General features: G+C 31.3%; 2 protein-coding genes across 2 annotated transcripts in view; one reads left to right on the top strand and one right to left on the bottom strand.

The window, feature by feature from the left end:
* On the bottom strand, positions 1–6,320 carry LOC101495515 (AMSH-like ubiquitin thioesterase 1). Its single transcript, XM_004512851.4, has 14 exons — positions 6,065–6,320; positions 4,811–4,875; positions 4,642–4,717; positions 4,377–4,556; positions 4,118–4,212; positions 3,918–4,023; positions 3,798–3,844; positions 3,179–3,509; positions 2,891–2,980; positions 2,457–2,519; positions 2,295–2,369; positions 1,998–2,060; positions 1,532–1,584; positions 1–371 (listed from the first exon to the last, which is right to left on the bottom strand). The coding sequence occupies exons 1-14, from the start codon at positions 6,179–6,181 to the stop codon at positions 197–199; spliced, it is 1,536 nt and encodes a 511-aa protein (XP_004512908.1). The 5' UTR covers positions 6,182–6,320; the 3' UTR covers positions 1–196.
* Positions 6,321–8,739: 2,419 nt separating this feature from the next.
* LOC101495192 (cysteine-rich receptor-like protein kinase 44) overlaps positions 8,740–11,730 on the top strand; it is a 3,315-nt gene continuing 324 nt past the window's right edge. The window contains 5 exon segments of the mRNA XM_073364473.1: positions 8,740–9,051; positions 10,256–10,466; positions 10,572–10,803; positions 10,888–11,038; positions 11,533–11,729. Coding sequence (XP_073220574.1) covers positions 8,851–9,051; positions 10,256–10,466; positions 10,572–10,803; positions 10,888–11,038; positions 11,533–11,729 — 992 coding nt within the window. The 5' untranslated portion in view covers positions 8,740–8,850.

Below are 11,730 nucleotides of genomic sequence, written 5' to 3'. Positions count from 1 at the left end.
TACTTAAAATGAGTGGTAATCACAAAGAATAAAGAGCCATAACAACAAGCAAGATTTCTTCCTTCTTTTTTTACAAACACAGCCAGACATGATTTATGGAAAAGGCTGGTAAAATAGTAAAAAAAAACTACATATATGTATAGGAGAAAGCACGGTGTATAAACAATGAAAGGGTGGATGTAACAAACTCTTATTATCACCGAAGATCAATGACATCAAATTTTAAATCTGGATTCATGTAAACATCTGTACAGGTGCTGTAAATAGGACCACCATCTGGAGGCTGATTATGCGGATGAAAGCCGCGTTGATCGCATTGTTTAATAACAGACATTCCACCAGGGGTTGTCAGCCGAAAAATGCCATGATTTCTGTGCATGTAAATTCACAAAGGTAATTCAAAGAAGACAGGGAAAATTTCAGACAGCAAGAACAACATAAATTTATAAATATCTAAAAGTCAGTAACTTCTTAGTATGTAAATGTGAGAATGTTACTATTTCTATTTTTATGAGGCAAGGATGGACCAGGAATGCTTGCAATCGGAAATCCCGACAATCACAATAGTAAGCAAATCCAAGTCTGACACAAATTGGATGACTTATATCATAAGTTCAGTAAATCGGTCTCAACTGTATGATCCTCATCAACAGCCGAAATCGTAATTGTAGTGACTGCTGATGTAGGAATTGCCCAATAGAGAAACATTTGTACTTTTTTGGGGCATTTTTCCTTGTAAATATTTTACAGTTTTTTTCTAACATGGATTATTGAGTAGTACTAAGAACTAACACAGAATTAGAATTATGCCAACATTTCTACGTGTGGTACTGTGATACATTATTCTAAAAAGGCATCTAGCTCTCTTTTCAAGTTATATTATGTCTATTGTTTTGGTTCATAAATTTATTTAGAGTGAATCCCCATTCTAATCCCTTAAAAATGTGGCACCCTATTTAGTTCTTTAGAACAAAAATCCACGAATAGTCCCCCAGAAATACAAAATCCAGATATATTAGGGACCATTTACTTTTTGAAAACATTTCCGGTTTTCATTTACTAAAAGGTGCGTTCATTTTAACTTGACGAGAGACTCTTGAAGTAAACAATTGTCATGAAGTAAGATGAAACGCTACTTAATGAAGATGCATTTTCGGAAATAATGAAAACTTTTTACATTTTCATTGTTTCTAAAAATATAGGCAATTGTTCATTTCAAAAACCTCTTATCCTTTATTAACGAGTAACACAAAGTTTAGGAAATAAAAATAAGAAATGTTTGCTCAAAGTAAATGACCCCTTAGTTCCTCTGTCAGAGACTAACGTATCCTGAGTTAGTAATTTTGAGGGAAATAAGTGAACATTTTTTGAGGGACTAAATTGGATTCTAGATTTTTCTCAAGAACTAAAAGAATTTTACTCATTAAGGGATCGCATTTCTATAAAGCAAACCCGTGATAAATATTTTAAGTTGATCTCTCCCACAAACTTATTCTGTTGCATAAAAAATACATCTAATATGTGATCTTACCTTGAAGTATCTGTCGGCGCCATGACTATTGCAACAGATTCTGGCAGCATAATCTAAAAAGATGAGCATTTGCATAAGGAATAAATATAACAAACCAAATAGAACCATCTTTGGTAGAAACAATGGAGGAAAGAATGTTGCCAAATGACTATTATGTAAAACACTAAAGAGTCTGATTACCAGGACAAGGTCGCGTAAGATAAGGATAATGTTCTATATGAAATTATGAATTATATTCTAAACAATATATTCGGTACATACAGATTAAAAACTGACTCAAGGATAGCTAGTTGCAATGATTCAAATCCATAAAACAGAACATGAAATTGGATCTATAAGTATCGTATAAAACATTTCCATCATTAGAAGCTCTTTAGGCCTCTCTTCCACCATTCCCTCACAGAAAACACCATAAATACATCTCCAAATACTTAGCAAGAACATCCAAGAAAAATAATGAACTAACCTGATATGAGTAATGGGTGTGCAGATCAATTGATGACATGAAACAAGATTGAGTAGGATGTGTCTGGCAATTAAGAACAATATATTTCAGTGTTACTGTTAACAACAACGGAAGATAAGTAAAGTGAAAAATAAGGAATTCAGATAAACACTATATTTACAACAAGCAAACTAAAGTCACAAAATGAGAAAATTTATTCTGCATTACATTTGATATATATTTTGGAAGTTAGGAAATAGAAAGAAACAAATTTCATAATGAGTAAGTTTCCTCCAAACACAAAATTTGAAAACTCACATGGATCCACCCAAGGGGAAAAAGTGACCGTTTATCCTGCACTTCAAATATTTCCTCTTCATTTGTAGTTTGACACTGTTCGGGATAAATAATTTCTATGTTAACTGAATAATAATTATAATACATATTCACCAAAAAGATTCATAATGAAGGAGTTCTTACAGAATCTGATGTTGACTCCTGCTTGGGGATTATTAGAGCAGTAATATAAAATTTTCTGTTTTTCTGCAAATCAGGTGCATCATACAACATAACAATCAATATCTCCCTTTTGAACTAAAGTATTAACGGTATGAGGAGGTACTAGAGACTAAAGCTTAGGAGGCCCAACATAGTGGAAAAATTTATATGCCAGTATATTGAAATACCATGCATCTAACAGGTTGATACATAAACATTCATAATCGATAGAGAAGGTAAAAAATATGATATCACGGAAGCACAGGAATGATAATAAACATAAAGTAGTTTTTGTTCAAATATATTGTTGGGCTAGGGGACTAGAGCAATGAACTGTTTCTCAGTAAATTAATACAGAGCATAAACCTTTGCATGTTGTTTTACTTAAAGACAAACTTCTTGTAAAGAACACTTACAAGCAAACCAGCAAGAACACCACAAGTCTCCAAATTTTTCTTAGTATTTGACTTGGCAAGCTTCATAAAGTTCTCCATCAAAGCAGTTGACTGCATATAGAAAGTAGAAACAATTATTAGAAAAAGAGGGAACGACATATCTTTATTCAATGTTCAATGTTTTCTAAAAGTTGTAAGTACATTTGAGGAAAATAAACAGTAAACACAAACTTCGTCATGCAACCCGGGAATGTTAACATCAAAGAATAATAATACATCAAAGAAAGTAAGAAAATGTTATTGACTCACAATGTGCAGTTGGAGAGGAGACTCAGCATGAACACAACTATCAGATGAGGACATCTCTGTCTTATACCCTGCCTCATTAATGTGAGGTGACACTGCAGGGACCAAATCTTGCACTTCAGCGAGTACGGGTGGAGGAGAAGGTTGTCTGATAATTTCTATTTGAGCAGAGGTTTCAGTTTCTTCAAAAGATATAAGAGAAGGAGACTCCTGAGCATGCTGGGGCTGACTGTCCTCAATCTGGGTAAGAATTGAATCTAAATCTGATTTATGGAGTTCTGGGATGCTATTATCTTTATCATTCAGAGATTCATCTTCCAAGGGACGTTGTAGGCTGCATGCTCACAGAGAGAAAGTAGGATGGACACAGTTTAAAATATAAAATCAATAGATAAACCAGTTCACAGATGCATGGTGGACTATAAACTTACTTTTAATATATTAAAATCCCTAAGAAACAATAAAATATTTAAAAATAAAAACTTAAATTTAAGTGTCATCGTCAAGTTGAAAAGGCAATAATACGACGTATGACATCATTTTCTTCTTATGTAACTGGAACTTAGAAGGCCAACAATAAAGAACAGCATTACAGAAACTAAAAGTAGGCTAAGGTAACAACCTTGGTAGTTCAACTGGAGACAGATCTATGTTGGTTGGATACCTGACCTACATCCGTGGAGAAAAATCAGGATGATCTTTGAATAGAATACAATTAAAATATAGAGATACACTAGCATACCCCTGTATCAGTACTAGGTGGCCGCCACTGCCCTTTAAGCCCATTGGGACCAAGGATAGAATGCCTAGAGAGAGTTTCTTCCTTTGGAGGTGGCAGAGTTAGAGATCTACAAAAGGTAAGTAAAAATGGAAGTGACCCATTAATATTTATCTGAAAAATGCAAGATAGTTTGTGAAATGAATTATGAGTCAGGTACTTACAGTCTTCGCACTTGCTCTTCCACAGGCCTAACATAAGAGAACTGTTGGCCGCTTGATCCTTGGTAAACAAACTCCCTAGAAGTTGCTCTGGCGTTCTGCTCAAATATATAATACCGTATAGATGTGAAACTTCTTTTGAAATGGAGAAGAGAAACAGAAAAAATGCATGTGTTCAACCAACAGAATTGATATTATTTTATAGAAAGATTATCACAGATGAACTACACCCTACAAAAGCAAATTTTCCTTTGCTTTTTACCTTTATTTGGCCATTACTAGCCCAAGTTTGCTTTTTCATAGGAGAAAAATCCACTGAATTATTCAAATGAAAATATTCTTGTCCACTTCGTTGGTGAGCGTTTCTGCTGTTAATCTCGCTGATCTTCTGCTGGACCAATGGTTTCAACTTCTCCAGTTCGTTCAAAGAAATCAACAATTTCTACAGCAAGCACTAGAAATATCAGGTTAAATCAAAGATTATATAACAAAACATTCTGATTCAAACATAAGTGCTGAAAGTCAACCTTTTTCAATGATTGTTTCAAGAATTGTGGAGATGATCTATAGTCTCGGTGACGCGGTATTGTCTCAGATGCCAAACTAAAACAAAACAAAAGACAGGACGCTCAATGCAGTGTGATGACATAAAAACAAATACAACGAAGTGTATCACTAAAGGCAACCTTGCATTACCTAGAAAATCTTAAAAGCATAACATAAAGGTCAATAATGTTCTTCTCTGTGCGAAAGATGTCAGCCTGCAAAGTTAAAATCAATAGTCAGAGCCGAGGATCACAAACAGCAAATTTACTAAACAATAAATGCATCTTCTGAAGAAGGAAACACAATCACAAAAATGCCTCCAGGTATAAAAAGAAATTAAAGCAGGACAATAAATGAAAGAAATTCAGCAGCAGATAAATATAATATCAACACAAGCAACTATCAGTAGTAGCAATAAAAATTACTTGAAATAAATAATAAATTAATGATCCGCATAATTTTAAATTATGGTCTGCAACCACAAACGTCGATCACATTTATCCGTAACTTTCTGAATTACCAAATACTACAACATGTACATAATATAACACGTACACAAAAAAACAAACTATTAATCACGGAGTTCAGCCAATTGTTCCTAGTGCCTACCTTTCCAGCAGCATAGTGACTACTGTAATTTATCTATTATGCAATGCTTAAGGTTACAAAAATGCTTAGAGTCACAAAATAGAAAGTACAAAAATGTGATGAAATACGATAGTCTAAATTACAAGATTACCCTTGAACCATGCTGCAAGGGGCTTTGCCACCTGCAACCCCCAACCCACCTAGTCATAACCCAACAAACTAACGGACCAAGCCCAAAGGTATATATACTATTTAATTTGAGTTTAGTTGTTATGCAATGACACTGATGGGGTAAAAAAATTTACACTGTCAAAAGATCATAACCATTCATGAGAATGACTTTAGAGGTAGTTTTGATCAAAGTCAAATATTTTTATTGATCTAACGGCTCTGATTGACTAATAGTGTAAAAACTTTTTCACTATCAGTATATATAAATTAAATCCATTTAATTTTGGTAATAATTATCCTCCATTCTACCACTAATTCCTAAGGCCTAACTCAACTAGCAAATGTCCATATTGTTAAACTGAATACCATGTCCCGAGTAGGTGCGAATTTCTTTACTATTTTATCTAGACAAATTATATATAATTTGATGAAGCACAATGTCTCAAATACATCAAAACCTAAATTAAACCCTATCTCTCATTTAAACCAAGAATTCCCTAACATCTCCACTCTATAATAAATACCTATGACAAAGCATCGATTTCTATCAACAAAATGAATTACAACACCAAGTACCTAAATTCAATACAAAGCTATGAAAATAGAAAAGTCCCAAATAAAAGCAACATAATAAAGTAAACGAACCTGTCGAAGGATGTTATCAGCGATTCTATAGTAGAAGCGAAGAGCGATTCGATTATCAACGTCAAGTTTTTGAGCACTCGCAGCTATGTTGATCGCACCCGAAGAAGAAGACCTCATTGTTTTTTCTTTTATGAATTGAAATACTCGAAACGCAGCGTTTCAGTGTCTTGTTGTTGTTGAAATTGTGAAAACGCAGCGTTTAAGAGTGTTGTGTTGTGTGCGAAGTCATCAATGGCGGTTTTAAGATCGAGTTGATGTGAAGAAGATGAAAATGAATGCCATTTCGAACACATGGATGGGATTGTAATTTTAACTTTTTGGTGAGGGTAAATACGGAAACTTAGTATGTTGTTTACCACTGAAGTAAATTGAGTGGTGGAATTTGATATCATCACAAAATAACAATCACGCGTTCAATTATTAAATAGTTTTATTTAATTATTAAAATGGTTTTATTTTTTAAAGTTAGTTATTCCTTTTTGAGAAGCAAAATCCAATTGAGTGATATCAACTCTTAATAAGATATATATGGATCTGGTCGTTTCAGATTTTTCTTAAAAATGATTTTTATAATTTGTTTTATAATTCGTTATCAGATCAAATAGCTAGATATTTATTGTTAATTTAAAAATTAAATAATATTATAAAATAAAGTTAATGATTAATTGTTGTGAAACTTAGTATGTTGTTTACCACTGAAGTAAATTGAGTGGTGGAATTTGATATCATCACAAAATAACAATCACGCGTTCAATTATTAAATAGTTTTATTTAATTATTAAAATGGTTTTATTTTTTAAAGTTAGTTATTCCTTTTTGAGAAGCAAAATCCAATTGGGCGATATCAACTCTTAATAAGATATATATGGATCTGGTCGTTTCAGATTTTTCTTAAAAATGATTTTTATAATTCGTTATCAGATCAAATAGCTAGATATTTATTGTTAATTTAAAAATTAAATAATATTATAAAATAAAGTTAATGATTAATTGTTGTGAAAATTTTATAGATACACATTTAGAATCTTGTAAAAAAAATATACGTTAAATGAAGGAATAAAAATACACGATAATTTATGTGATTCGACATTTTTATATACGTTCACACAAAAAATAACTTAACAATTATATTTACTATATTAAATATATTTACAATCATTTGTAATTCACTTTAAACAATATATCACTCTATAAATTATTTTACTCTTAAAAATTATAAAAAATGATAAAATAAAAAATTCACTACAACAACATTCTCAAATATTTGTTCACACGCATTTTATTGTCGTATGAAATGACAGAAAGCTTCACAAAATTCTCTATTTATATAAAAATAGTATTACTCAAAAAAAATAATTAAAAAATGTCAATAATCTCTATAGTTCTAACCACCTCCAAAAATTCTCAATATATTCTTTTAAGTTGAAATACAAATTCCACGTCAATACTTCGAATACATGTCATTGTTATAAAAAATATTTAGCAGGCTTCGAGAAAAACAGTTGACTCTGTCTTTATTGCCAAATGTCGTAATAGTGTTGAATCGTATAGTCCTATTAAACAACTATTAATTGAATAATATAGTTCTGCTAATCAAAAAATGTAGATTATTTCTATGATTACATAGTCGCATTTCAAAATTCAACAAAGAATTCAAACACTTAATTATATTTTATTTATATTGAGACTTTATATTTTTTAATAAAAAAATTCAATGAAAAATTCAAACAGAAGAGAGCATTGCAGTATTTTATTTATTTATTTATTGATTAAAAAAATAACAAAATTGACAATAATACTAATATATTTCAAGGTAAGAATTATTTTTATCTTAATGCTGGAAAAAGTGTAGGATAGTGATTTTTTTGTTTTGAGGACAGTGGTTTTTGTACAATAGTAAATTTTGAAAATTATTCAATATCAATTGAATTACAATTTAAAAGATATATTCAATAGTATTTTTTAGACATAAAAAAATAGAATTTACATCAAAATAAAATAAAATATAATTTTTTTAAAATTAATAAATGTACAATTTTCAATACATTTTAAATATAAACTTTCTATATTTAAATTTTTAACATTTTCTTTTAATTTCAACTTTATTTTTATTCAAAGAAAAAATATTTGTTTTTTCTTAACGCAAGCATCATGATTACATTTTGGAGTTTTTATTTTTAAAATATTTTTTTTATACAATTTTCTGGAGGTTAATCAAAATCTATATAAAAAATATTTGAGATTCTTCTCTATTTAAATAAAATAATCAAATAAGTGTAATTTTGGACACATTGATTGTGTCTGTTGAGACACTTTTCTGTCAAACTTTGACTATGAGATAGAAAAGAAGAAATTTCAACCAAGTTGATAGCAAAATAACATAGATCAATTCTAACAACAAATTAATATAACAACTCTTGAATCTTTCTCTCTTTCAGAATAACACAAAATTTAAAACTTCTTTTTTTTTTTTTTGTCAAACCCTTAAATATTATAAAAAGTAAAAAAAAATTAAACTTTTGCACGACAATATACCAATTAAAATTTAAATAAATATATCATAATATTAAAATTTATTGACGTGTAAATATCTGGTTTATACAATACATTTAATATTTAGTTACCAAAAAAAAAAACATTAATTTGGATATTATTTTTGTCCGTGTTCAAAATGTCAATTATAAAAGTTGAGAAATAATTCCAGAGGAATATGAATCACGAAATCTGCATCGTGTACGTTTGTGTGTTCCTCCTCGGAATTCGCGTTGACTTTTTACTTTGACTTTATGATGTTCTTCTCCAGGTTATGTGCTTGCTTTCAGAAGGGTGGCGCAGCTTCTGAAGACGGCGGAGACGACGAAAACGACACCGTCGACGCCGGTGATTCTTCCAACCTTTTTTTCGACCTTCAAACTCTTCAACTTGCCACCAATTTCTTCTCTGAGCTCAACCAACTTGGTCGTGGAGGCTTTGGTCCTGTTTTCAAGGTTACTTTACTTTTTTACCCTTCTTCTTCTCTTTAGGTTCAAATCCAATTAATGGTAATGTAGAGTTCGGTCTAAGTAACTAACTTATAACTACTTTGTAATCAAAACTAACCAACTTGTAACTACCTATAACCAACTCCTAACAATATCTAACAATTTGAACCCAATGATTTGGTTATGTTATTTAAATTTGAACACTTAACAATATTTTCATTTTTTTAATTTTTTTTGTTAATTTGACTTGCTAATATCTCTATATGATAGACTCTTGAAGTGTACAATAATATGCATTTCAAGAAATAATGAAAATGTCAAAATATGTATTTTTATTATTTTCGGAAATTGTTATCCTTAGCTAGCATTTCATTTTGTATCTACTGCAATGGTTCACCTTAAGAGTCTTTCATTTGCTTATTAGCAAGTTAAAATGAACACGTTTGTTAGAAATGAATAAACAAAAATGTTTTCACAATAGAAACATACCCTTATTTATTTTCTCCTAAGAAAGGTAGTTTAATTGTTAATGATAAAATTAGTAATAGTTCAATTGTGATAAATTCTAGTTGAATAATGCTTTTGGGATGTCTAAGATGTTAGGCTTAGGAATCATTGAAGGGAAGTGTCTAAATTATCATTGATATTATGCATATGCAACCAATCTTCTAAGGGTATGCTATAATACAATAGTTTGTAAGGAAAGGGAGAGAAAGGTTTTCATTTTGGGTAAGTAAGTTTTATCCTCACTTCCGGTTTTCCTTTATAAAGGATGTATGATTCCAATCTTCCCTAAAGTGTAGTGAAAATTTAGGATTTGGATTCCCAGCATTCGAGGTGGTACACATTCATGCAATCTATTGAGATTTTTACATTTGATGAGATATGATCTGACTAAGTATATTTATAAATGGGATATGTTTCTCACTTTATAAGTTGGTTTTGTGATGTGAAGTTAGACTCAACCTAAGATTCTAAGAAAGTCAATAAATTTGATCTCTTGGATGAAGCTAAGGGTCTACACTCATTGATTGCATGAATACATATAAAAAATATTTACTTGATACTGCAATTGTGATTCAAGATTTCAACAAAATCGTGATTAAGACGACTGGCTGCTATGCAGTTAATCTTCTTAAACAAAGATATATGAAGCACACTAGTCACAGACATTCCTTAATTTCACTGAATTATGCTTGTTTCTTTGCAGGGATTGTTGCCAAATGGTGAAGAAGTGGCTATTAAAAAGCTGTCATTGGAATCTAGACAAGGAATTAGAGAATTTACAAATGAAGTTAGGCTATTACTAAGAATTCAGCACAAGAATTTAGTCACTCTACTAGGTTGTTGTGCAGAAGGACCAGAAAAGATGCTTGTCTATGAGTATCTTCCAAACAAAAGCCTTGATCACTTTCTGTTTGGTATTGAAAACAATTTCTAGTAGACAGTGAAAAAAATGTCCACAATTCTTTTTTTCTTTGTTTTCTAAACAACGATTGACAATAGTTATATATAATGATTTTCAGATAAAAAGAAGAATTTGGATTGGACGACGCGATTTAGAATAGTTATGGGTGTAGCACGAGGACTTCTCTACCTGCACGAAGAGGCCCCAGAAAGAATTATTCATAGAGACATTAAAGCTAGTAACATATTGTTGGACGAGCAATTAAATCCGAAAATTGCGGACTTCGGCTTGGCAAGGCTGTTTCCCGGAGAAGAAACTCATGTGCAGACATTTAGGATTTCCGGTACACAGTGAGTAGTTTTGTTTTGTCACTTCTTGTCGGGTTATTATTACGATGTAGAAATGCTTATGTTTTTTATGTTTGATGAATCTAGTGGTTACATGGCTCCTGAATATGCAATGCGTGGATATCTTTCTGTAAAGACCGATGTTTTTAGTTACGGAATCTTGGTGTTGGAAATTGTTAGTGGGAGAAAAAACCATGATGCGAAGCTTGGGGCAGAAAAAGTAGATATCCTAAGCTATGTAAGTTGATCTCATGAGCTGAGAATCTTGTAATAGTTTAATGATCATCAATTATAAGGCAGAAAAAGTAGATATCCTAAGCTATGTAAGTTGATCTCATGAGCTGAGAATCTTGTAATAGTTTAATGATCATCAATTATAAGGCAGAAAAAGTAGATATCCTAAGCTATGTAAGTTGATCTCATGAGCTGAGAATCTTGTAATAGTTTAATGATCATCAATTATAATATGTATATATTTTCTAAATGCATGCTTAGGTTTTACAAAATGAGTATACAAGTGTTGTGTCTGAATCATGATGCTTGTTTGATCTCTGCTGCTAACAAATTCCTCCACACGCTAACAAATTAACCACTAATATCTGTCTATAAAAAAATATAGCAGATCACTATTTTTTGACTTATGCAGTCGAAAGGGCATTTACATGAAACTTCTTCATAATGTGACAATTTCTCACATAATTTTACAAGCGTTTTTTTTCCTTTTATTTGTAGGCATGGATGCTTTATCAAGGAGGGAAGATTATGGATTTAATAGACGAAAAGGTTGGTAAATACAACAGCGACGAGGCGGCCATGTGCATTCAGCTAGGTTTATTGTGCTGTCAAGCTAGTGTAGTGGAGAGACCTGACATGAATTCAGTTCATCTTATGTTATCAAGTGATTCCTTCACATTGCCAAGACCAGGTAAA

The sequence above is a fragment of the Cicer arietinum genome, chromosome 8 (assembly GCF_000331145.2).
Source record: "Cicer arietinum cultivar CDC Frontier isolate Library 1 chromosome 8, Cicar.CDCFrontier_v2.0, whole genome shotgun sequence".
Classification (NCBI taxonomy): Eukaryota; Viridiplantae; Streptophyta; class Magnoliopsida; order Fabales; family Fabaceae; genus Cicer; species Cicer arietinum.
This window is presented reverse-complemented; position numbering and strand designations above follow the sequence as displayed.